The 27,473-nt window shown below is 40.7% G+C and overlaps 1 protein-coding gene across 5 annotated transcripts; it reads right to left on the bottom strand.

Annotated features, from left to right (window-relative positions):
• Positions 1-8,469: 8,469 nt before the first annotated feature.
• On the bottom strand, positions 8,470-25,321 carry hic1 (hypermethylated in cancer 1). Of its 5 annotated transcripts, none has more exons than XM_085131666.1 (2): positions 25,030-25,321; positions 8,470-17,614 (listed from the first exon to the last, which is right to left on the bottom strand). In XM_085131666.1, exons 1-2 carry the CDS (start codon positions 25,085-25,087, stop codon positions 15,396-15,398), a joined length of 2,277 nt encoding a protein of 758 aa, XP_084987792.1. In that variant the 5' UTR covers positions 25,088-25,321; the 3' UTR covers positions 8,470-15,395. The 5 variants fall into 5 exon arrangements, with proteins under 5 accessions (XP_084987792.1, XP_084987789.1, XP_084987791.1 ...); XM_085131663.1 differs by lacking the exon at positions 25,030-25,321 and adding an exon at positions 23,751-23,872; XM_085131665.1 differs by lacking the exon at positions 25,030-25,321 and adding an exon at positions 23,751-23,855 and having other exon boundaries at positions 8,470-17,630.
• Between the last annotated feature and the right edge of the window lie 2,152 nt (positions 25,322-27,473).

The raw sequence follows: 27,473 nt of genomic DNA, 5'->3' as shown, positions 1-27,473 counted from the left end.
AACCAGCTGCCAGCTGTACAGCCTCAGATACTGCACAGACCCACAAATGACTTCCTCATCTAACTGTCGGCAAGAGCGCAAATATGCATTTTTCTCAAAAAAACAGAAAGAAAGAAAAAGAGTGAAAAAAAGTTTTTAAAAAAATGTAGATGATTTAACAGATGAACAAGACCTCCCTCAGTAGTTTGATAAGAATGAAAACTTTGTGAATTGCAATGACCAGATCTCAGACCAGCTAAAATCCTATGGGAGCTCAACAACTCACCAAATTAAGCAATATTGTTTAGAAGAAATGTGTTTATTCCCATCTGTAGAGCTCCAGAGGCTTGTAGAGTCTGTAAATATTCTTTTGGCTCACGGGCCAACCTTGCTTTATCACTTTATGTTGTTGGGGTTTTTTTTAATGCATGACTAATTTAAATCAATAGAGCCTAACTGGACAACAACAACATGTTTTAAGTATTTACTATAACTGCTATATTTAGGTGTCTTACAAGAAATGCAGTTATTTTTAATTCTATTCGGTGACTTTTTTTTCCTCTTTAAACCACCAACAACTGATAGGAGCATTGTGCTCATGACTCAGCTGACAAACACTTTTTTATGTGATCGTGGGAATGAAAGAAGATTCAGATTGCCCTGAAGAGAGCAACAGGGAGAACGAGGCGGGGAGACGAGCTGCAGCTGGTACAGGAAGTGAGGAGGATGATGCCAGTGGAGGGCATGAGAGCAGTCCACAGAGCAGTCTCACTGGAGACCTCTTAGTCCACACACACTCACTATGTGAATAAGGAAAGTCTGGTTGCCCAGACATGTTGTTGTGTGTTTGCAAGTGTTATCGGGAGATTGAGGATGGAGAAACAAGACGTCGAGCCATCCCTCCCTCTGTGTTTATACTCAGTCTAAACAGCAGACCAGCCACTGAGGCTAATGGGGTTCTAATCTACAGCTGGATGACACACACATGTCATCCTCTGCATTTCTCAGACAGACGAGTAACCCCTCCGTGCCACATGTGCATTTACACATACTCTCACTCTTACCTTAATGTACTTTTTATACATTTTACTGGATGCAATGACCCCAGCGTGGAGAAGTTATATGTTTTTCTGGTCTGCTTTTTTTTTAATAAGTTATTTACATTCCATTCATTTGGCAGATGCTTTTTCCAGAGTAACTTACATTTTTCACCCACACAGAAAACAATTTGGGGTTTGTGTCTTCCTTGAGGCTATTATCAACATATGGGTAGGAAGAGCAAAAGATTAAACCAGCAAAGTTGCAGTTAATAGCAAGTCCAACTGAGCTCCTTCGAGAGCTGCAGTATTCCCCTTAGACCTTTTTGTTAACTGGAAATCAGTGTGACACTTGGAGATAAGATGTTCACACATAAATGAGCAGATACACACAGAGCCAAACTGAAATAACACTTCTGCTATCTTCTCACCTTTCTGCCATCTACGCCCATTCACTCAAGCGCGCGCACACACCGCACACAAACATACACAAAGTGAAAGTGATGAGGCACTTGATAATTTATTACCCTTGTCAAACTGAATGGAATAGTAATGGACTGCTTTTAAGGGTGTAACTCCATGCTGAGAAGGTAATGGACACTCTGTTCTTAACAGGTCAGTGGATTTCTCTGTTCTGTGACACAAGGAAATACTCACACACTCACACACACAAACACACACTCACACACACACAAACACACACATGCTGGGCCCCAGAGCGTGTCACCATACACAATAGCGTCATAGTTCCAGCAACAGATCCGGTAGTCTCACCTTCACACTTTGTGTGATACACAGAGCACATCTCACTGCCAACGCTTTCACATGAAGTAATTCTCAATAAATCAAAGGTCAAAGCCTGTACAGGCAAACACGTAGAGCCTATATGTGCCTCTTACAGCAACACTCACGCTTTCTAGTTCACCTTGAACTGCAGTTGTTTGCATGCCAGCTCATTAGTTTGTTAAATTTGTTTCCCTTCAGGCCTACATTATAAAGGCTCTTTCTGCCTTTTCCACTAATAGATAAGGATCTCATTATTGCATTCAGTGTTTGGGTTGCCTTTATTTATATGCATGTATATGTGTATCACCCAGCCAGGCTGGCCGTCAGCCTCTCTCCCCCAAGGCCAGACAACTTTGTCCTGGCTTGTCTACCCACTGGACCGCTCTGTGCTAGATGTGCAAAATTTATGATGTAAAGTTCCTGTTTAGTTTAATGTGTGTGCTTCTCGCTGTAGCTTCCAGCATCTGTGAATGACTAATGCATGAGCCTCTTGTACCAGTTTATATTTGCAGTGGGCTGGTATGAAACACAAAGTTTCAGAAACACTGATCTCATTCTCAAGATCAGCTAATAGATGATATGAGGTCCAGATGCACAAATTTCATGTATGGTTTAAACATCTTTTGTGTGTGTGTGTGTAGTTTGTGCTCGCTGCATGTATGTACAGCAGCAAAGAGCAATGCATTGTGAGCTGAAAGAAACAGGATGGGTGGATTTGTCAAGGCAGGTGCCCACATGTTAGTCAATCTGCAGGCAGGAAATTGCACTGGCATAGACACACAAACACACACATTGCCCACAATATACACCCAATTTGTCACCCAGGCCCTCACGGCAGCTGAAGCAATACTTCCTTCTTGTACTTCTCTTGACCTTGCACTGCTTCGAACACTGTCTTCAGTTCTCTAGAAAATTGATTTCATCTTGTGATGTAAACACCTTAGAGAGAGACCATGTTTTTAACTACTGCCACCGTACAAGTGACAGTAGGGACAGAGTGACGACACTTCAAATTTCCCTTTATTTCCTAAGATTATCCTGCATCAGATTCTGTAAATACATTATCACGATTCAACTTTAAAAATCTGGCCTTTTAAACACAGCAAATATGTATTTACTTTTAATAAAGAAAGTTTAAAAGCATTCTCTTTGCTGTCCACACAGCAATAAAGATCAAAAGGATAGTAACTGACTAGCTGGTCAGCTTAATGGAGCATTTAGCAACTGAAGAGCCAGATATTTCTATCAGGGCTAAAAAGGCAATAGGAACTATAGTAGTCAAGTTTTATTCTTTGGCTTAGAATGAGTTCTTTTATTTGTGTTGTTGTAGTCAGCTTTCCTCATTTTGTTGTTTTCTGCTATGTTTTTATCTTTTGTGATTACTTTAGACGTACGTCACTTTGGTCAAGAGCTGTTGTTTCTAAATGTGCTACATAAATAAATTGTACTCGACTAAATGTGCAAGCAGATAACACCAAGTTGTGTGACAAATGGACATCAAGTGTCTCACTAAGGCACCAGGTCACATCCTGTCACCAGAACACCTTCGGTGCACTTTAGCGTTTTGCAGGAACAAACGTTGTTCTTCCAAAACACATTTCCTCATTTGGTGTTTTGATGACGATGGTGGAGATCGCTGTAACACGATGGTTCACATGTTGAAAGATTTCAGGATTGCGAAGGCCTCACATTATGATTCACACCGTTTTTGTGCAGTTGAACTCTCTAAATCAGTTAACCCCCTCTGCCAACGCACACTCACACAATCAGACACCCCATACATTTGCCCTATATTAGACTTCTTCAGGATTATTCATCATAGGATGAAGAGGTCAACTAGAACAATTGTCAGTTTCACTTTGACACTTCTCTCTCGGCGGGGTTCAAAATGCCCTCCGCAGTTAAACAAATCCCTCAGATGACCAACACAGTCAAGAGTTGTCCTTGGCACTGTTTTTCTTGTCACAACAGTAGTGGTCAAAGTTTTTCCTTTAATTTGTCACCCGTCCGTACTATCATAACAAGCTCACGTTAACAACTTCCCATCTACTTTTTGTGTCACCCCGTCCTGAGACTGAATTGCCATCCTGAATTATGTTTTGTCGACAGCAGACAGACACAGTTATCAGCTGGCTATCATTAACAATATGTCTTTTTTATGTCCCTGAGGTTTATTGGTTACAGTGTGAGTACTGGAAGTATTACTAGTAACACCGATAGCATCAGAGATGCTAAATTGGTTTTTAGGGATGGTGGTTCAAAAGACCAATGGCCACAGTTTAATTTTTTCAAAACAAACTTTGATACTTTGAAACAACACGCGCTAACATGCATTTCATCCGAGCATCCCACTAGTCTACAGTGCGGTTTGGTGTAACCTAAAACATATTATTGTTCTTGGGAAATCATAGCAGAGTTTTATGAGTGTTTGTCTTCACACGATTCATCGTCTACCACAGCAGGTGAACTATGGGTATCGGGGCAAACTAATAATTCTGACACATTACTCTGTATGCATACTTGGCCATTCAGCTCAGCTGCGTTATATCTTGGTGCTTTTCAGCTTGTCAAAAGCAGAACCAGCCATAACAGCAGAGTATCACCAGGGAGTAGGGTTGGGAAACAAATTCACAGAAAGGAGGAGAGGGAGAAAGTGTACCATATGTGGGTGAGAAACATGTTCTCATGCAGGCTGTTTTTCTTTTGTTTCAGCTGCACAGCCCCACCTTAAATGAGGACAGGGAGCAGGGGAGCGCACTGGACAGAGAGGGAGCGGGGAGAGGTAGATGGGAATTCATTGAAGAATTGGGCATAATGTGCTCTGGGCAGTCCCCGACCCAGCTGTTTTCCATTCAGTGGGAGTCTTAAGCGGTGAAATGTAGCAAGGGTGGGATAGACGGACAAAGAAAGAAGTGAAAAGGAGGATGAGGAGGAGAGAGACAATAAAATATGACGTGAGACACTTCGTATCAAGGTCATGATGGGGGCTATTTAAGTGATCTGTATGTCTCCTTTTTTTTTCTTTTTCCCGATGTTGTCGTACTTTTCTCACAAACCAAATTAGAGCATATTTCAGAGTTCAGATCTTGAGTTTGAAATTCCTAGCCCTTGAACGAATGAAGGTTTTCTTTTTTATGTAATATGGGAAAACAATGTACTGCTTTACAATTCCTTCATCCACTTCATGTAATAATGAGAAAGGCAGCAGTGCAAAAAGAGACCGGGGGAGCATTTGTTTTAGTTATTACAGCAGACTAAAGCTTCCTAAGTCAGACGTGTATATATGGTGATAATAAATGCCACTTCAGCAGCGGTTTAAAAGTTATAAGCTACTGCAAAAGTACAATTACCAACACAAACACAGCATTCTCAGTGATAAACTAAAAGCATCAACTAATCACAATAAAATTATAAAATGCAAAGCAGTTAAATAGCCTTTTTAACCTGAGAGTGAATTCAAAAACTGTGGACACATTTCTGAGGTCAAGTAAGAGTCAGACATAACTATTGTGCAAACTTTAGTAACTAAACATGCAAAGAACATGCTAAACAAAAGCTCAAGCTCTGCTCCTGATAAACATTAAGCACCGTTTTCATACCATCCTACTCAAGCACATAAATGTCTCACTTGTTTTCTCTGCCATTCATATTTGAAGCCCTCTGCATATAGTATATAAATAAATTGGATGTTCAAATAACTATAAAAAGTTAATGGTGAACTGGACTTACGAGCCACATATAGTATATAAGTCACGGGGAGTTACTGGCAGGACTTTCATAATCAGTATCTGGCCATCCTGTTCTTAGTAAAACAAATATCATAGGTCTTTAAAAAAATTCTGTGCTACATTTATAGAAAGGGCATAGTATATACACGATAAATAAATATTTAAAACCATTTTCTAGTTCTCTGGTTTGTTTCAAGTTTGCCAGAATCACTTTACAGCTAATAGGTACTTTATATTGCTGGGACATTCTTTATTTGAACACACACAAAAATAAAATCAGAGAAAGATGTCAATCTTAAACTCATTACTTATTATATGGACAATAACCAACTGAACTATCTTGCTTTGGTTTGATTGCTGGCTGCACTGAGGTGTGACTGACAAAAGAGAATGCCTGTCTGATTGTGGGCTCAAAGGACAGGAGCTATTGAATGAAAATTTAATTTGAAAGAGGAAAAAAGCAGATGTCAGTGAAGCAAGAAATAATCCTATCTCATTTCAGTTTTTTGGTTTCTGAGTGATTGCATATTGCTATAAAAGCGGGACTGAAACTTTTGTTGACCTTTTGACAGCTCCAGAGCAAACTTTAGATGCAAAAATGTGTCATAATGTCGGAAACCATATTAGGAGTCCCCAAGCAAATTCCTGGAATTTAAGAGAAGCTGCAAAAGTGTATGCACCACAGCAGACAGTCCCTGACAGTTTAAATGACTCAGCAGTCAATACCTTTGCCCTTCTCATGTCTCACCTACTGAAGAATGTTTGTGATAAGGTTACGCAAACTTCCACTGGAAACCTACTGATCATCCACCTTATCTATTTATGTTTTTCCACAATTATCCCTGATCAGGGTGAAAAAGGTCTAGCACTTCTTCCAGTGTACATTTCCCCCCCAAGGAGGGCAAACATCCGTAACATTTCCATCACTTAGACGACACAGACTGACTGACAATTTCTCACATTTTTTATTAACGTTTGCGAAAATTTCATTGATTATGTTTTGTGGGAGTAAACCAAAGCAAACTTAAGGAGAAGGTGTAAACTCTACACAGACTAGCGTAGAGTTTACAGCCCCTGAGCTTCTGGTAGTTTCTCTGACACAGAGGGCACTGAAAGCTCAAAGGGATGGTGGGGTTTCCAGAGCCTGGCACCCAGTTTCTGTCACCCACTGAGGGAAACCAAACACCACAGACCTTTGCCATTTAATATACAGTGTCTCCGAATGGAAGAGTGGCAAGAGACCAGAGTGGCTGTAGGCCACCTGCCACGAATATCCTGGTTTCTCAGAGTGAGCAGTGGGTACCAAGGCTTCTAGCAACTGCCCTTCAACTTTAGACCTAGTGCACCTATCTTCTTTCTCATGGACACATATAGCTTTCTGACTATGTGTGTCCACACAGAGGAATTTTTGCCAACATAACTATGTTTCAATTTTAGGCTGAAAGGACAAACTCTATCATTGCTTTGAATGAGGCTATCACACTTATTTATCAAGCACGCTAGCACAGGGCCAGACTGAACCAAGCTCAAATTCCGCCGTTCCTCATTATCACAGCTGCTTCATTAGCCAACGTGCATGCAAACACTGCTAAATATATACTATTCATTCAAATAAGTTTTAGAATTATTCTGCATAAAGGTATAACCTGCTATGCATATATGTTTGGCCACAGATAGGTTTTTGAAAAGTCCTAATTTATCACACAGGTTGAACTTCCTGGAAAATATTTCCTGTCTTACTAGTATCTAAGGCAACAAGCCATCACACCGTGTAGTTTTTTGTTTTGTTTTTTTTTTTTGTATGCAGGGTTGTTCTATTTACACAATTACACTCGAATAAAGCGGTTTAGATAATCTGGTTAAACTGCCGGCAGTCTTTATGACATGTCTTCTGTTCTGAAAGTTTGTGCCTCATACGACCTACATGTAGCAGGGCCGTTTGATGACACATCTAAATAATTCACTGAGGAGTTTCAATGCACATTAACAGCTAATAGTTGGGAAATGTCTGGGGAGGGGAAAGCTGTTAAGTTAGACATTCTGTTAATATTTTTGCTAAACATGGATCCAATGACCGTAACTGATTAAACAGTACGTGGATTGTAATGTGAGGGGATTACCGTCAGAGAAAAATGTTCCTGTTCCACGTTCGGGTAGCAGAATTGTGCGAGACTTGTGATAAATGTCACGCTGTTCCTTTTGTTTTCACCCACTGTTCAAGCAGCATAGAGTGGATGATGTCTGTCATTACACCTGGTGAATATGATCTCTCAGGAAGCACCTCCAGCTCATGAATGTTGATTTAATGCACCTGAGAGAAGAAATGCTAATTTGTTTAATGTCAAGAAGTAATTTGTGGCAAGTTGCTTGAATTATATAAAACATCTGGAAGGCACTATGATTTCTTATGTGCTGGTGATAATAAGGTGATTTTCACACAGTGGATGTGTGTGTGTGCGTGCATGCGTGCGTGCGTGTGTGTGTGCCTGCCTGGCTGGCTTTGCTCCTGCTGACAGAGTAATGGATCTGTTCATTGTTGCATGTGGACTGTGTGTGATGTATGAGATTCATTTGAAATTCTCTGTCTTAAATGAGGCACTCACATGTCTCCATGTGGGAGAATACAGACCTGAAGGCCAACGTGTTGTAGGAAAATGAACAGAAGTCGTTCATTTCTGCGGTCATCATTGCTGTGAAATGGTCTCCGCTGTGGTCTTATGTCCCATTCTTTCTTTCAATGTAAAACTCATTTCATGCAAAATAAATTTTCCAAAAACACAAATCATTGCAGTAGTCTACAACAAGTTTTGTTATGAGACATTATGCACTGCAGTAATCAAGGGTAATTAAATTAATACAAATATAAATGTGGTCATTTACTGGACTATTTGATTTGGATGTGCAAATTAATTAAATAACTTGACAAACGTCCGTGCAAATCCGTTATGCAATTCATTTTATTGCCAAGTTGATTTCGAGTATAGTAACAAACAAACAAGAAAAGACATTTTTCACATTGGCTTTTAAAAAAAATAAAAGCCTTATCAACATTTTATCGAGACACCATAATCAAATAAAATGATAAAAACCCACAATAAGAATTTACACACAAAAAATTTACCTATAAAACTTTTGACATGCAATAAATACATTCATTTCACTAAAGCAAAGTAAGATCATTATAGACACTGAAATATGCAGAATGCACAAAAAGAAAATACTGTTTTGGTTTAAGTGTATTGCTTTTAATTGTCATTTTGGTATAAAAGGTAAAACCATGTAACAAAAACACCGGACGCTGCTGATGTTTCTGGCACGCCTGGTTCATGCCTGCTGAAATATAATCCTGTCGTCTACTAAAAAAAAAAAAAAAAAAATCTAATTTCCATTGTAAATTTGTGATGCATGTATTCTGCCATGCATTTTTCCATTTATTCACAACTACGATTGTCTACGTGGCAGCCTGTGTTCCTGCATAACATATTTGTCCCTGAACCACAGTCGAGTACAACCACCTCAAAATGTCAAAGTGGTCTTCATTAGATCAAAATCCATCATTTCTACACTTCTCCTTACCGATTTTCCAAAACCAAAATAGATGCTTGTGCGTGTGTCTTTGTGTACGTAAGTGTGTGTGAGGACCCTGAGGCTCTGTAACATTTTGGCACAGGTTTCAGCGTGTGACGGGTGAAAGCCGTCAGTGGAATCGCCTTTCTTTAAAAATGGGTTTTTCTACAAGAAGCGACACTCCAAACGGAGCAGAGCAAGCTAATTAAATCTGACCTAATCTGGAGCAGCAGTCTGCCATCCAGCTGTGTGTTTATGTGTGCGTGAGCAGGAGTGTGTTAGAGAGATATACAATCGAATATTCTCCCCCGGCTGACTTTCACTGCACCAAATTCCTGCTTGTTTTGTCCTAGCTCTCTGTTTGTCTTCTGATTTAAACTTCTGGAGCAGAAGTTGTGCACTGTAAACTAAACAATTAAAGCCAAGGTCCACTCAGTGGACTTTGTATGTGTTCAAGGTAGAGAGAGAAAAAGAGATCCAAGCAAAACAGATGCTGGAGGATATGGACAGACAGAAGCCCCTTCACTAATTCGCTACAAAGAGCCTACTGTAGGTCATGTGCTGATTTGGTGATAATTGCTAGGCCTGGAAAGAGGGTGTCATTTCCGATGTCACACTGAAATGAACGTAAAAAATTAAAAACCTGAAATTGACCTGCAGTAATAAAAAAAGAAAAATAAACATGTCCTCATAAGATTAAATTGGAAGCGGGTGGAAAAAGAGTGGTGAGCAGACACACACAACGCTGCCAGCTTTCCTTTGTTATTTACTGAAGGTTAAGACTATCAAACACAAGCTATTTTTCTCTCTGTTTCTGCTTTTCTTTTCCTCTCAACCCTCTCTGTGTTTGTTCTCTCCATCTCAGCGCATGACTTGGCTGGTGCAGCTGAGGCCCGACTCAATTGTGCAATTTCATACATGTTTACTTTACTGGCATCTTTCTGAGCATATTTTCCCTGAACATTTCCTCTCACATTATTCTGCATTTCCTCTACAATAATAAGATGTCTTTAATCTCTCCTTTGTAAGCCATTCCTTGGCTTGAAGATCACAATACAACAACGATGTCAGATACAGGGTTTTTTGCTTCTTCTTTTTTTGGGCCCGTCATCTGTTGTATTTTAACACATGCCACAAAGTTCATTTTGGAAATTGATCAGGGCTTAAAGAAAAAGAAAGTAGCTCTTCACATAAACATTTAGACAACTGTCTTCTTCAGCATGAAAAACAGCTGGAAGTAAGTGGATCATGGGAGAGGAGGGGAGGCAGCGGGTGCTGTGGGTCAGCGGTTTGTGTTAAGTGTAAGAAGAGAGAAGGCACAGAGAGAGGTGAAGAGGGAAGCTGTGCTTTGAGGGTACGAGGGCAGTGAATGAGTGTGGCCGAGCTCTGCACTGGAGGGAGGAAGAAAAGGAAGCAAAGTGCCAGAGGAAAGGCAATTGTGGGACTTCTAGGGGATTGTAAGAGTAATAAAAAATCACAATACAATGATTTTTCCAGAAAAGTGCAGTTCAGAGAAATAAATCTAAAGCAGCTGCTTGTAATAAAGAGCCTCGAAAGTGTCAGATATCTCCCTTGTACTTCACCCTGCTACACTGTGGGAAAGGCATTCAGACATGTAGATGGGCAGGTGCATTAAGTAGCCACATCAGAAACCTCCCCATGCTACAGTCGTACAATTTATTGCAGAATAACTTCATACTTTTTATACCGAAGGCACGTTTGAACTGACTGACTTCAGAGTCAGTTTTCCCATTTAAAGGACAAGCTTAGGCTTGAATATCAATATCTGACTCTAGCTTATATTTAAACATAAGTGCTCATAAATAGAAAAATATGTACTGTACACAGGGCGATAGTAACTTGTGCTCACGTTCTCACGATTACCCACACTGATAATGACTTTCCTAACAAGGTAAAGATGGTTACAAGCTAAGCTCACCAATGCAAACCACAACGTTTGTTGCTGAGTTTAGTTTTGTGCATCTGCGATGTCTATCGAAAGCTTCAGTCTTTTTTGGCACACCTTGCAAAATATAATAAATGTCAAACAGTGGTATGATTTCAGACTGCGATGCCGACAGGCGGCACAGAGGTGACCTTGGCCTCCTGCGACTGGAAGAAAGCTTAAAGGCATGCTTTGCATTTTTTTTACCGTTAAAGCCAAATCCTTTTTTGGTCCACGAGATGCTACTGCAGATCATCCAGAGCCCTTTTTACTTCTATAATATTAGTGTTACAAAAAGTTACAGGACTGGGATGGTTGCCATAAAAAAAAAGAAAGAAATTAAAAAAGGGGAAATGACATGGCAAGTAAAGTACAAAAACCACCCACACCTAATTTTTTGCGGCTTTTGTTAGTGCATTCATTTATATTTGCATTCACTCATTTGATTCTAAAAATTCATTTAACTAATAAACTCTTTAGATGCCCAATTATGTTACGCTCCAAACATCTTCATCAAAACCACTGTGGTGGCAATAAAAGTTTTGCTGGGCTTACTTGTCATATAAATAACATCAACAAAGGCAAAGGGCATAAAACCCCATGGGGTGGGTGGCTACATCAGTAAATTGAAACAAGGCTCTTCTAATTAGACTAAGTGAAACAACCACAGAGCAAAGGAAACACTGCCAAGTTTTTCAATTAGGCTCTACAATACACTCACTGGGGTCTTCCTATTATTTAGTCTTGCCTCAAATTTAAAAAATGTTCAAAATATGGATATATAGCAAATAGAGGGGAAATTTATTTTAAAAAACCACGAGGATGCCAAAAGTATTGAGTCCACAATATCCTCAAATTCTAACAAAGCATCTAAATGTCTCACCATGCAGCCCTTGAAAGCCTTCAATGCAACACCACTGTGATACTGAGCAGAGATTTATTCCCAAAAAGCAACAAGGGGAAGGAAAAGAGAAGATACAGTCTACTTGTTTTCTGAATGGAGAGTTTCAGAAGTGTGGACAGGCTTTCATATTAGGACAATGGCTCGCATCCACCCTGCTGTGCTCTCCCTGCTCCTCTCCCTCCCCGTTCTCCGTCTTTCTATCTGCTTCTGAGTAGAAACACACGGCACATCCTGCTCAGCACAACACACCAGCCAAAAGTTCACTTCCTGCTCCTCAGCTCTTCTCCTTCACACCAACCCTATTCCCAGGACATGCATTACCAGGCCTTCATGCGCTTAAATAGCACAGGGACACACAAACAGACAAGCAACTGCTTCCCCTTTCTAAAGACGTGAAATGTTCCCCTCCATTAACATTTGCACATAAATGAAATTAAGCAGATTTCAAACGGTGCGCTTCCTACAGAAATGCTCGGGCATTATCTTGGTCTTCCCTCTTACACAGATTTGGTGTGACAGTGGAAGCGGTATGTTATTTTAACTAGTGAAGGGGAGTGTGGAAATTCTCACGACTGCCTCTGCCTGTTTTTTAGGTTTTGAACACATACACACACGTTTGTAGATGAAGCCTCTACTGGTTTTATTTTTATTTTTTCTGCTATGTTCTTTTCCTTTTTTCTTTTTTTGCAGAGCACCAAACAAAACAAGCTGGCTTCCTGTGTGCTTGTGTGCATGAGCGACCTCCGTCTGACTCTTGTCAAAAGTTCACTAACCTCTGAGGAAAAGGGGGCCAAACAATATGAGGCTAGCTTTCATAGTCAACCAGCAAAGCCACTGCGTGTCTGTTTAAGGAAGTACAGATGATGCATCATGTCTTTCACAGAGAGAGCAAGAGAGGGAGAGAGAGACAGAGAGAGAGGGAGATATTTCACAACACAAAGCTTGTCAGCTCAACTTTACTGTAATATATTGATCTCAATGCCTTCATACTTACTAAACTGTGGTTCAGATATCGACAAGCACTTAAGGTACAAGCAAAAATGGCTTTGCCTTATGTTGCAACAATGGAACTAGTCAGACATAAATGTCATTGAAGAAGACAAAATAGAAAAAATGTACACCACGTACTATAAAAACAATGTTAATACCACCTTATCTCTCCACGACAAAACTGTAACAACAAATGGATAAACAAAGAATTAACCACAGGTTTAACACAGGACAACGGTCCTGTTAATAAAAAAAAAATACTAAGGTGAGTGTGGGTGAGTGTGTGCATGTATGTGTGTTGATACTGTTGATCTATAGTTTACAAAAGATTAGCATCCCCACGCTGGGTTCAGTCCTGAGGTAAGCACCAATTTCACGTGCGCTGCTTTCAGTTCAAATTAAAATGAAGAAAAGTGACAAGAAACAACATGTTTGATATGATCATATGCTACAGAAAATAAGCCCTTAAATTATCGTTACATTTAAAAAGAAAAAGGAAATTCCAAAGAAGTAAGTAAGGCACACTGTATGATTTTTTTTTTTTTTTTAGCCTTTATGATTCACTACGTCTATCACAGTGTATTTATGGCTTTAATCTTCACATTCACCCTCTGAGGTTGGCATTGGCACTATAGTGGTCAAACATTTCTAATCTGAATTGAGGACTAGTAAAAGTGGACAAAGACCCAAAAAAAAGAAGAAAAAAAAATGCAACTTCTTTTTTTTTTTTTGGAATAAAGATTTACAGACAAAAATGTGCCTTCAACCCACAATCTTTAAGTGCTGTTTTGTTTTCGGGCTGCTCAGCCAACACACAAATCAGTCATTCATTGTTTCCGCATTTAATACCAGCAGGGCCGGGAGGCAAGGCCGGGACACATTTGCTAGGCTGGGATCTAATGTTAATAAGTGGATCAGAGGGGTACAATGGCAGGCATGAAATGGAACATCACGCCAGCGAGCAGTGTGAATTGTCCAGGAGAAAGTGAGATTTCACAGGGATTACTGAAGCACAGCAGCTGGGAGTGCTACTCACCCGCTGGCTTCCAGGGAAGACCCACAAACCCCTTCTTATGTTCATATCACTGACAGATTAGCAGCTTGCTGTGTGTGAAGGGGGAGCGTATATGCATCCGGTGTTTGGAGTGCTTCTAAGGCAAAGGGCTGAGTAGAGCACTCACTTTGGCCTGTCAACAGTAGCGGGGCTCCCAGACAACAGACTACAGGGGAGGGAGGTCAAATGAGAGGCCGGACGGTGGAACAGAGAAGCATCCAACAAAGCCTCTGACTACTGCCGCTCCACGATTAATCATCAGACCGCAATGAATGGTTTAGCTGCTGATGACAGTAAATGACAGATTTCTGCGTCATTAAGCCCATCCTTACCCCTGCCTCTATGCTCAACTGTATCCATAATTGTAATAATTGCACAATGTCAGCGGCAACACCCATGCTTCATGTACACCATAAGATGAAGCTACAGTCGCCGTGAACAGGGATTAGTGTGTCATCAGTTGGGTATGTGCAATCATGTCCCAGTTATGAGATCACAGGGCTGTGCTTGCTGCATCTCAATAACAACTGAGCGCAAAGGGGTGGTTGTCGAACTGCACGGGAAGTTTCGGCTCGTAAGTGGTTGAAAGCTGGGCATAAGGTGGATTCGACTGCTGTCATATAGCACAAGCCCTTTATCCACACAAATATGCAGAGTGGTGAGTGGTGTTACTTTAAAATAAATGGTGATTGGGGAATATATTGCCCTGGTGACTATCAAAATGCTCTTATCATTCAGTCATTTCCCAAGTTGGCGAGAAGCTGGAGAGCGAGATACATAAATTGTCCAGTACCCCAAAAACAGGAAATAAAAAAATGAAATAATAGAAAAAAAAACCAGATGAAATGTACTCCCATTCCTTTAAAGTCCAGGTGAGTGGCCTTATTCATATTATAAAAGTTCTGCTCAGTTCTGGACAAACCCTGAAATTTGTCCTTATGTGCTTTTTCTTTCTTTCTTTCTTTCTTTTTTTTTTCTTTTTTTTACAAAGTTGAATAGTACACAGGTTTAGGGTCAGGGATAGTTTTTGTTTTCTTTGGATTCCACCATAATAAAAAATAAATAAAACAATTTTCATTTTGGTTTTCAATTTTTCACTTTGGCTCAATGGCTGTAATCATAGAAAAAAAAGTTTCTTTGCATACACTGTACATAAATACTGTACTTTTTTTTTTAAGTGAGTGTCCCTTGGTCACGTAATAGCACAAAGCTCCTTTATGAAGGAGGTCTTTAGGATACATTAGATGCATAGAAAGGCACTTACAGTCTACACATTTTGGTGTGCATTAGCAGACCAATTGTTTATGGCCTGAGTCTGAGGTGCAGAGATATTGAGTTGAGGTGAATGGAATAAGGATACTGCAAATTGTGTGTGCACACAGACTTATTGGTGATATCACATGTCTTAACTTGGTGAGTAGCGGTCGATGGTTCGGGCGTCAGAGAGGGCCTGTGGGGGCAGTGATTGGCCCAGGATGTCCATCTTGTCGTGGGTGAGGCCCAGGTGTTCAGAGGCCAGTTTGGAGAGTGGATACAGGCTCTCCATGACCTTTGCATCAGCCACCAGTTGCTGCTGCGCTTGGATGAGAAGCTCACTAGCCTTCTCTTGTTTCAGTCCAAGATGCTCTGCTGTGTATTTACTCAGAGGATAAATGCCCTCTGCAAAGTCCAGCTTCAGTTTCCCATCTGTGGTCAGGCTCCCTGCAGTCCCTCCGCTGCTGTGCATCTTCATGTGGCTGATGAGATTGCGCTGCTGAGCGAACTTTCCCCCACACACCTGACATTCATAGGGCTTCTCACCAGAGTGAATGCGCATGTGCTCGGTGAGGCGGTACTGCCGGGTGAAGCGCATGCCACAGGAGTCACAGGCAAAAGGTTTGAGGCCCAGGTGGCTACGCATGTGGCGGGTCATGGTACCGCGCTGTGTAAATTTCTTGCCACAAATACTGCAGGGGTAAGGCCGTGTCAGCCAGTGGGTCTTCTCATGTTGGCGCAAAGTGGCTGGATCTTTGTAAGACTTGTCACAGGTGGAACAGCGGTAGGGTCGAATCATCTCCCCGATGCTCGCTGGATTCAGCTGGCTCGACTTGGTCTCCAGGTGTGACAAACTGTTCAGAGTGTTGCTGCTGTTGAGGCTTCCATAACCGTTTGTGTTACTGCTCATGTTTTTGCTGCTGCTGTTATTGCCGTTTCCTATGTCCCCGCCTGAGTTGCCGTACAGCTCCTCTTCCGTGTGTGTCTCCACATGTGCATTGAGCTGCTCTGAGCTTGGGAAGCCTTTGTCACAGGGAATGCACACATACAGATTGTCCCCGAAGCTCTCCGGCTCGTACGGCATGTGGAACCTCCCCATTGGTCCAGTCGGGGATGGGCGACCCTCACTGCTGCCTGTCTCTTCTGTGCCTGACCCGCTCTTGTCATCTGCTCCTTCACTCTCCTCCCCAGTCTTGTGATGGTTATGATGCTGATCTCCATTTTCGCCCCCTTCCTCTTCATCTTCATCCTCATCTTCATCTTCAGCTGTGTATGACAGCGGTTCGTGTTTTACCCAGCGGTAGATGTTGCCCATTTCTCTGCCTGCCTCTCCGCCTTCCGTGGGGGTGTCCGGACTTGGGGGGCATGGGTAGCGGTCTGTCCCCTGGGAACCTGAGCGATGCAGGTGGGGGAGGTGCGGGGCTATCGGTTGGTTGAGAGGTGGAAAAGGTGGCGGAGTGAGGGAGCCTCCCTGGTCAGTTGATTCCATCTTTTCTGAGGGGAAAGCTCTGCCATTCGTCCCCTGGATAGGACTTGTGCGGTCACTCAGAGTCCCATCTCGCTCCTCGTCATTATGAGCGTTCCCCAGATGGGTCTGAGAAGGTGTGAGCTGAGACTGAGAGGTGGGGCTTTTCTTAGAGAGATCAAGGCCGAAGCTGGGTGAGCAGTTCCTGTCAGATAGGGCTGCACGCCCAAGCTGAGAAGGCAGAGGTGAATGCAGAGAGGGGAACACCTGAGAGCCCTGGGTGGAGGTGGGAGCATACAACTCTCCTGTATGAACAGCTAGTCGATGTGGAACTAGCTCCTCTGGTGGTAGTGCCCGGGGTCCATGGCTGTTCAAAATTCCGCCTGGAGGACAGGATTGAATGACAGGAGTAGAAACCCTATACCTGCCACCACTCCCTAAACCCATGCTATTTGGCCCCATCTTTGAGTAGGGTAGAAAGGCTGGACTTGGGCGGGGAGGGTACTTGCCATTTCTTCTTAGCTTCTTTTTGCACAAAGCCACTAAGTCAAGCAGTTGAAGGTAGCTGGCTGCTGCCAAGACAGCCCCTAGATTTGGTTCATTTGGAGAAGTGGGGTCTCCATCACTAAGGCGGCCTGTGTAGATGTAGTCCAGAATTACCCTGAAGACCCCTGGACTCACCATCTCGTGATCGAGGTTGATGAGATTGTCATGGACCACCAAAGACTTCAAGTAGAGGCTGCTGGCAGCCAGAATGTTCTTGTGAGCTCTGAAGAGGGCGTTCTGCACCACGATGATAACATCACACAGGAAGCCCTTGGTGCGTTGGCTGTTGAGTTGCAGGAGGAGATCCCTAGCATGACTTGGAACTTCCATGGCATCCAGCATTGTTTTCAGTCCACCACCTGCAACAACAGATATCTGTAAAACGTCATGCAGCAGTCATCATTTCAAGTCACAATAAGCCAATTAATGTGCAATTTTCTGCACCACTAAAAATATTATTGATGCATTTCATAATCACAATCTATCAAAAGTTACAATAAACACATTACATTAAATCAGAGTATATTTTCAGACGTTTGAGTGCCAAAAGCTTTAACAGCAAACGGGCTAGTAATGTAAACCATTAAAAAAAAGACCTTGCATATGGATGCACTTATTAAGATGAATTAACCGCTGTCAGATTTTCTTTTAAAACATAAACAATACTTAAATATGTCTTAATGGAAGCTCACAGTTACACTTTTATGAGTCGCTTATTATTTGCGTAACAGCTATTTAAGCAGATTGACAAGCCTTGACAGTAAAGTGCAGAACTTATGTGTGGAAAGTGCACGAAAAGGCCACTCGGTAGAAGTGAACTTTTGCAAAAGGTGAGCAGTTGCAGTGGTTTTCTCATTATAAGAAATTCAAGTCTTTGCATTCACTTCCTCTGCAGCAAGCAAAAAAAGAGAAAGAGCTCAAGACAGAGAACCACAAATATATATTTTGTAATTGCTGGCTTCCTGATAAAGTATTCCAGAAGTGCTGCACACAGTTTTAAACAAAGCTCAGGGACAAATGTTTTGCTAATATGACGAAGAGCAGGTATAAACCTGTGGGGGAAGGACACATCCAAAAAAAGATCGAGATTTCAGCTCCCCTTCTTGCCCAGTCATATAAGGAACACTGAGCGCACGGGATGTAAATCAACATTAGGTGTTTCAATACGCTACGTTGAGGTAGGTTTCAAAGATCCAGTGTGCGCCTACACACACGCGCACAAACACGCACACGTACACGCACACGTACACGCTCAAATCCCGACAGTAATTGTTCCACCAATCTTAAAACAAACTATATTGGCTGCACGAATGAAATCCCACGTATTGTTCAATCAGTGGCATCTGAGCCTAGTTTACTTACAAGATTAAACGTCTCAAACTGTCCCTAAAGGCTCAGTCTCACTGATGGGAAACAAGCAGCTAAATAAATATCGTGTCATCCATCTGATCGCTGTCTTCCTGACACCAGCTCATTCACTTCTTGTTTATTTCATTAAGTGTACACACTCAGCATAAGAATGGAGAAGTATGATTTTAAAAAAAAACAACTGACAAATGAGTTACTGAGGAATTATGACAATTCCCGAGCAAAATGTGTCAATTTTTTCCTCCAAAAATCTTCCACAGCTAAGACTGAGCATTTTTAAAATGTTGATTGTTCGGCATTAGAGCTGCGAAATCAGACAGAAATGTCATCACTCACAAAATGGAAAATGACAAGTCACAGTCAAGTCCAGCAAGTGATCATGTGATAAGCATCATGCGATAAATATCAAAGGAAATTTCTGTTTTTAACAACAAATGCCATTTTAAAAAAAATAATTCATTTTGAATTTTTTTAAAAGGTTCTGTCGTCATTTCCACACGTACAGCTGAACTATTGTATGATCGGAAGTATATCTTTTAAAAAGACAGTTCTAGTAAGGGTAGTACGTGGGCTCACACTCCATCCTGTTTCCAGCTGTCATGTGAAGTGCATCCACCGCTGGCTTCTCTTCTTTTCGGCTTTCAGCGGACATAATTTACTAGACATTTTCATGACATCAAACGAGTTTAAGCTCTAAGTAAATATGAAGAGTTTACCAAGTAATTTCCATAACTTGCTGAGCTGTTGCAGTCTTCATCGCACTGAGCTGATTACTTGTTACTCTGAACCGTATGTTAACAGACTGTGTACATTCTCTCCTGTATGTGGTTTGTAGTGCATATTTAAGCATTAGAATTTCATCAGAAAGCTAAGCCTTCTTTATATCCTGACTTCTGATTAAATACTTCTTCACAGTACATAAAAATCTTTTTCTTAATTGACATATTACAACATCTATGTGCACCTGCAATGTCCTGTGGATACAGCCTAACAATTTTCTTTAGTAATGTTTTATGATAACAACAGGCACAGTGTTTGTGAGTTTACTATCAAGACAACAACGATCTCTATGCTTTTGCTCTTTGAGTTGTTTGACAGGCTACAACTTGCCCTTTAAATAGCCTAAACTCTCGACTTACTATAGCCCCTGACAAAAAGTGAAACATTACAGTAAAAGATGTAATACAAAACGCTTGATCTTGAGGCCATGTGTAAGCTGGCTGCATCCTGTTAGGAAGCTATCGATGATTGCAATATTTAGTCAGAGAACACATCGTAAAGAGAACCTGCTACATGCCGTGAACTTGAAAACACATTTTAAGCCTATAATATGCCACAAAAACTGCTTGTTTTGTTACGTTAAACATGCGCTGTAATGTTATTCTTCAAGACTGCACATACAGTGCAGTTTCCTGAGGGAAGCTTACAGCTCCCTCGTAGATTAATAGCTTTCTTCTAAAAGACCCCTGAACAGGCTAGAAAATCTCTTATGATTGTTATGTAGTTTATGGCAATGACATTCACCTTTTTGCATTAGATTAATAGTCATTGTGCCTAAGTTTTGTCTGTTTTGTCACTTTTGTGGTTTGGGGTGAAGCAAGACTAAACTTCCTACCTCTGCATACAGCCTCAGTCATATAAACACGCCACACATCTGCTTAAAACGTTGTGCTGATGTTTTATTTTCTTTCTTTTCAATTTGGGACCCATATTCCTATAGCCTTGTTTATTTTAGAATAAATACAAAGTCAGTGTAAATTTTTCGCAAAGCCTTTTACTGTACTTTTTTACAACTTCAGCCCACCTAATTTATTTTGTCATTTTTGTGACTCAGTGGAGGCGAACTGTTTTAGAGTTTGAAGTTTGGAAGAAAAAAAAATGAATAGACTGGGTGTTTGCAGTGATGGTTAGTGATTATATTTGACAGTTTGGGTTTTTTTCGTCACATCAGTAAACAGGATGGGCTGTTAATCATTTTCCTGTTTGATTTCTATATTTCTATAATCCTAAAAATCATCACAAATTTAGAAATAGACTACTGATAAAGACATGAGGGTGACATCTTCTTCATGTAGATTGTAACTGAGTTAACAATGAGATAACGAGATGGTCATATTAACCATGACATTATAATAATCCAAACGTCTATGCTAGTATTACGGAGGTAACCTGTTTGCTTGTTTTTTAAATGATATACTAAAGTTTTCAAAGCAAGTCGTTCCTTTTTTTAATTTCCTTTTTTTCCCTAAGCAATTATCCAAGACAATATGTATGATAATAATTTCTGCAGCTTGCTTGGATGCAGTTATTATTATTTTCCTGTGCGATTATTAAGGAGTAAATTCTTAACTTCGGTGTTGGCTTTGCTTTCACTGTTAAAATATACATGTACATATATATCGGAATACTACATGTGGCAAAACAAAAAGTCGTGTCCCGCCTTCGTCAGTCGCCGAAAGGACCCGACCTCTCGGTTTCTAACGTTTTAATTTGCCCTTCACACACTGAGCAGTAAACCGAGTCACGAGTGAATGCATCTCCTCTGCGCTGCAGCGCCTCATCTACCCTGTGCTTCTCCTTATCTCCGCCAAAGAAGAAGAAGAAGAAAAAGAAATGAAATCATCTCCAGAAACAGGCCGATTTCACCTCATTGCGCTACGAGGTGTATCACACAGCTGTTTCTTATAGCAACTCTTTTTTTCCCTTTTCAGACCTGTCAGCAGCATTGAGAGAGCATCTCTTTCCGGGCAGCTGTGTAAAGTCTCCACTTGTACAAAGTAAACCAGAAATTTATACACTGCAAATCACCCCCCGCAAAAAAAAAAAAAAAAAAAAAAAAATCATATAACGCTCTCCTGCGCTTGTGTCCTCACCTAAGCTCCGCACTGCTGTTACACATAAAGACAGATCCCCAGTGAGGACTTTGCTTAAGGATTTTGTTGCAGCATCCCTGACAAATTTATAAGACATTTATTTTACTAAATACTGCTTTTTAAAAATGCATTTATATTTTTAATTCTGAGTTTTTAAAGTTTTTAAAGTTTTTTTCAAATACACTTTAATATCAGTCAATATAAAACATATTAAAATCTCATTTTAAGGAGGGATTTTTTTTTCTTGTTTTGTACTCGAAGCATGTCAGATTATTTTTATTTGCCAACCGCCGGTTACATCGGCGTGATCTTGAAGAAATATACAAATTAACAGCTTCCTCTTTACGCGACAATTTTTATAACGTAAGGAACAAGGAATTAAACAATTTTATGTTTCAACCAACGCGAATTAAATGCGTTATAAAGAACATGTGCAATGTTCCGTGTCCGAATTAAAACAGGATTTAAAAAACAGAGAAAGACGCCATATGTTGTAAAACAAGTTCCACTAATATCTCATCGACTCCAGGAAGTTTCCTTCTGAAAGCACGCACAGTTCAGTCATTATAAACAGAAATGTCATCCTTCCCCTCTTCTTGCCTCTGTAGATATCAGCTCTTACCTGCATGCCCGATGTCTTCTGCCATCCGATCTAAGTCTCCCTTAATGATCATCTCAGCAGTCTCTAGGAGTCATATCTGACGTTTCAGCTTTGAACTGCCAGCCTCCAAAAAACCATGCCAGTTTTCCGAGCTCGTCTGCCAGCTCTTTTTTTTATGATTATTAATTGATATGAATTTCTTTTCGCTCCTTAGGTCCGTCCTCCCACCCACTTTCCTCCCTCTCCCTCTGTCTCTCTGTCTCTCTGTCCCTCCTCTCCCCTCTTTCTCGTCCCCTCCTATAAAAAAAAAAAAATACGTGCTTAGTACAGCATCATTTTCCTCCCTTTTTTTCAAGTAATTTCCTTAGCTATTTTTGAGTTGGAGCAATAACGCGCATAGGGATGATAATGGACCCTCTATGAGCCCTAAGTGTTTTAGCGCCCCGTGTGATGTCAGTCTATAATAAAACTAAAAGGTAAAATCGAGGGCAGGAACTTCATGTGACCCCGACTTGAACTTCTCAACACATCGTCTTAAAGAGACAGGCAGCAATTGTATACATATGTGTGTGTTATACCTATGATCCTTAGGTAGCCCACCTTAATTTTAGACAGAAGCGTAATGACGGAAATAGCTTGGACAGCGAATCAATAACGTGTCAAGAGCTTAAGACTTCTTCCATAACGACGCTGATTTTATTTTTATTTTTTTCTCAAAAACTCAGCTCAAAATTCAATCAAGTTCAATCACAAATCATTGAGGTAATAAATGTATTGATATTGTATAATTGAAGCCGTTTCATTGAATAAATCAATAAAACGGTTAAAATAAAAGTGTCTGTGTCCTTTTCTCCAGACCTCCCCTGACAAAAACCTGCCACAATACGAGCCTTAAAGAAAACAATTAGTCTGCGTTACAGGGAAAGTGAAAGCAGGTTAGATAAACTTTGGGCACCTTAAAATCCTCTCTCGCGCACGCGTGCGCTCTCCCTCACTCGCTCAGGTAAAACACCTGTTGCGCAGTTAAAGCCCTCAAACATGACCCGGATTGGAGACTGAACCAAACACCAGTACGATTTTGGGATACAAAGGGAAACTAGCAACTCGATGACACGAGGGCCTTTTCTTGGCTACTTAAAAATAATAAAGCTCTTCCTCTGATGTCATATTTTTAAGATAAGTAATGAAGTCAAAGTTGTGCGCCCTCGCAGGTAGTGCCATGATGACGGTTTTTAGATAAACAGAAATTGTATTTCCCTTTTCTGAAGAAGTCCTTTGCAGTTGCTCTATAAAGTATTTAAATTAATTACGTGAAACTTTATCTAATATCTGTTATATTACAGTTTCCTATTCTGTGCCAGCACAACGTTTTTTCACCCCATTTCCAGTTTAGTCGAATAACTTGCATGTTGTTTGCAAAATATCAACAGAAAACCTAAGTCTGAAATATTGCATATCAAATGAGCGGTGGTGCTATAATCCAGATGTTACCGTCTCTGTCAGTACGGGTTACATCAATCTGCTCAAAAGGAAAAGACCTGGGGAAGCATACAGTAATTGGATCGACTCATCTCTGTAATTCAATAAAACTGCTCATTCTGACACGTCTGCCTGTGTGCCATCCCCGCCTTTCAACCCGTTTCTCAATCTTACCTCGGACTCATGTCTGGTGCTCTGGCCGTATGTCTTCTCCCCTTTTCGGCATTCCCTCAATAAGATCTCCGCAGTTCCCTCAGTGTCCAACTCTCTCTCAAAAACTTCTCTTCCGCGTAAATTTGCAGCCCCCTCTCTCCCGGTCTCCCCCTCTTTCACCTTCTTCCACACACTGAATTTCTCACGTGTTAACGAGACTGTCTGACACTTCAGACTGTGTTGAGGTCCGGTCGGACCAAACCTGCCGGCTGAGACTTTACGCGCACAGCGACACCCAATGGCAGTGAGTCCCAAAGGCCTTATCAAGAGTGGGACGCGGGTTGCAGTGATGTTGGGGGGATGAAAAAGTCAGTAAGCGCTGGCCTCTAATTTGTGAACGCCATATGACAAGCGTACAGTAACTTATAAACCAGTTATATTGATAAGATAAGATCAGCCACGTCGTTTCCAGAATGTTAACGGGAGACGTCTGCATATTAAGGGTAAGCACAGGGAGAGTGCCATAGTCGTGGTTCATTTTCACGATAAAATGCGTTGTTATGTAAGAATCATTCAGAGGTACAAACACCCCCCAGCAGCTTCCAGTTAAAAATTACAACAAATAGCTTTAGGTACCTTTACTTCTAACAACTATATTACATTATATGATTATCTTGTTGAGTCGTTAACACGTTAAAAGGTCTTTAATGATGTAATGACTCGCATTTGAGTCGATTTTAAGTGCTTTATATGCTGCATAGCAGGGTATATATATGTGTGGTGTACTAATTCTTAATTTAAGAAGCGTCTGCAGTTGCCAAATGTAGCTGGCTACAAGTACAGTATGTCTCTCAGGAGAAGCTTAAAGTAGCAGTAAACGTTTAAGTAAACGCTGTACCTTAGTATCTTTGCACGCAGAGTAGTTGAGCTGAGCATTAGTGAACATTAGCAGTAGACTAATAAAAAGCCTTAGACTCCCTTTGTATCAGTTGCACTCTGAGCTGTTATTACAAATCAAACAAAACATGTGCACAAAAATGCTGTGTGTGTTTATGGCTCCTAATTAGTTTCAGTGCCTTTGAAAAAGTACATTTTGATTCTGCTTGCAAACTATAACAAGCATGAATCATCACCTTTAACTGCATTTGGATGGATTATGTTATTCAGGCCTCAAGCCTTTCTATAACCATCCAAAAGCTTCTTCTTCTTTTTTTTAAGACCGCAGACTGAAATTGATGAAACTAATTATTTTGCCATCACATTGAGAGAGACAGCTGATGTGATTCGGTGAAACACTTACCAAACTGAGGCCGATTCATGTTTGTTTTGATCACAGCAGCAGCATCTGACAATGTCATAAAGCACACAGGGCCTCTTCCTCTTTAAATTATCCAACCTCAAGGTGCTGGTCTTTCGCTGAAATGCTCTGCTTCAAAACTTAGTGCCTGGTGAAGTTGGGGAAGGTATTGTCTCTGACTTCCATGTTCCCTTGATGAACTGATGATAACCTCGCAGACAGAGAGAGACAGAGTTTTCTGTAGGTGGAGATAAATATCTTCTATCAAGGATATGACAGTGTTTCGATTCATAGTCCAAAATAGTTTCCACCAAAGGAAACGTTGTTGTGATGTCATTTTGTCAGGTAGGCTATATGTAGATTTCTTTCTCTTTAATTAACACCGATTTAAAAAGGAGTGTAGGGCTGGCAGCATTTTTACACATTTAAATCATAATAGTCTCAATATTTACATGATAACTGTCTCTGGTTTTTATTAATTTCAATTATTTGTTGGCAGAAAGCATTTAAGATGACAGATTAGACATATGCAGGCTTTACATTTGCCTAGAAAATTTCAGTTGCTATATGATTTGTTTTATTAAGGAGTTATGACACATCTGTAAAGAACAATGAATAAAGAACAACAATCTAATTGATGCCTTCAAATGTAAACTCTTGTTTAAAATGCTCTAATCACAAGGCTAGAATAGGTCAAATCTAAGAGTGAATAACAGCCGTTTAACAATCAGCAAACTGTGATGCTGCCTGTTAAAGAAAAGTCTCCAGTTTTCCAAAATTGATATAAAAAGAGACACAACCTTTTAATCTTAGCAGCATTAAGCAGCCTATCATTCACTATGTGCAATACTCAAAACTAGTCTTTTAAAGACAGGGGAGGGTGGGAAGAGTAACTATAAATATGCAGTAAATATGTAAATGTAGTAGTTTCATAACCAATAAATAATACAAGAACTTGAATAGTTCCAACAATATGCATTCAATCAACCTTTGACAGGTTTTATTCAAGCCAAACTAGAAGTCTGTCTTCAAAGCCCAGGGTCTGACCAGTTTACTGATGCATCATAACCAATTAATATCATTTTTTTTAATATCACATGTTTCTGAGAGCGCTATAACAACACTTAAGGAAGAGAGCATGATCGCGTTTGTTGCTTGCAAACATATCAATACACTGTCTAATAGTGAGCACCCCAGAACAGCTTGGACAGATGAGATTAAAGGCAAATACAGTGGTTTTGATATGAACAACAGTGGCATGTGCTCAGTCTCTGAGGAAAGAGTCATCACATGACAGCGCGGTCACGATTTCATTTGTAGCTAGGGACTTGTGTTGCTTGTCATCCTCTGTCTTTCCCTCTATGTTTTATGCCTCTTTGTTGCTGACTGTCCAATAAAAGCAAATATGCCATAAATAAACCATTTTTCCCAAATATAAAACTACATAAAAGTTTCTTAATTTCAGTTGTTTTGTGTGTCTCTAGGTACAACTATTGTCTTCCCAGACAGGCGTTATCTCTTTAATCAATCAGCCTCCTGAGGCCTGTGCTGGACATTAAACTTCAGCCTGTCAAAACACAATTTAACATGCCGTAATCTGGAGCACAGCAAACCTGAATGTCTGAACTTTTAATGAACTGAAAAGGCCTCCAAATTGCTGGTTGTAAGCAATGATTCAATTAAAGTTGCAAGCGCAAAGCCCCAGACACAGCCCAGGGAGCACATCCCAAAGCCTGTGCCTGACTACTTTCCCAAAGACCAACACTTGGTCAGGAACCAGAGCTGGAGATAAGGCAGGCTGAACAGCTAAATCCCTTAACATTTTGCTGTCACTCTCTAAATCACACACCTTTCCCACAGTTTCTCCAAGTGTGAGCATTGCAAGTTGTACGTGTCACATATCTCACCGAAGGTTGGTGGATATGGAAACACAGTGAGGCGTTGAATAGTCTGAACGACCGCAGCCAACTTCTTCAGACATCTTCGATCAGATATGTTGCAGGGTCATTGTGTCTCTAAGGCCCAGTCCACCTTGTTTCAATTAAGACTTTGAGTGACGAATATTGCAATTACCTTATTATTGCTCCATTTCTGTCTGCCAGCACAGAAAAAGCAGGTCAGGACAATAGACAGGACAGTCTTAAAGTAATTTTAACACTTTGAAACAGACTATCTGAGTGTAATCTTCCACACTTTTCTCAACTACTAACATCAGGTCTTTTGCACGCTCTCTTTTCTGTCTTTCATTCTCATCAATCATCTCTTCGTCCGTCCTTACTTTCTTTCCTTCCTTCCTTCCAGTGGACATGGCCACACATATCTCCAGATGCTGGCTGTGGCCGCCTCACCATACCAGACGCACACCCCTCCAGCTTCAGATTCCCTTCGCCACCAAAAATTGAATGGTAGGCTCAACATTTACACACAGACCTCTCTTAATTCATTGT

This window comes from Neolamprologus multifasciatus, chromosome 14 (genome assembly GCF_963576455.1).
Source record: "Neolamprologus multifasciatus chromosome 14, fNeoMul1.2, whole genome shotgun sequence".
NCBI classification, from domain to species: Eukaryota; Metazoa; Chordata; class Actinopteri; order Cichliformes; family Cichlidae; genus Neolamprologus; species Neolamprologus multifasciatus.
Note: the sequence above shows the minus strand (reverse complement) of the source record. Positions and strands in the feature narration are given on the sequence as shown.

What these genes read in the sequence shown, in the direction of transcription:
- hic1 (XM_085131666.1), bottom strand. Translation starts at nt 25,087, where the DNA reads ATGACATTGTCAGATGCTGCTGCTGTGATCAAAACAAACATGAATCGG. An exon ending in CATGAATCGGCCTCAGTTTG is followed by an intron (nt 17,615 to 25,029) that starts GTAAGTGTTTCA and finishes CTGTTGTTGCAG; the next exon opens with GTGGTGGACTGAAAACAATG.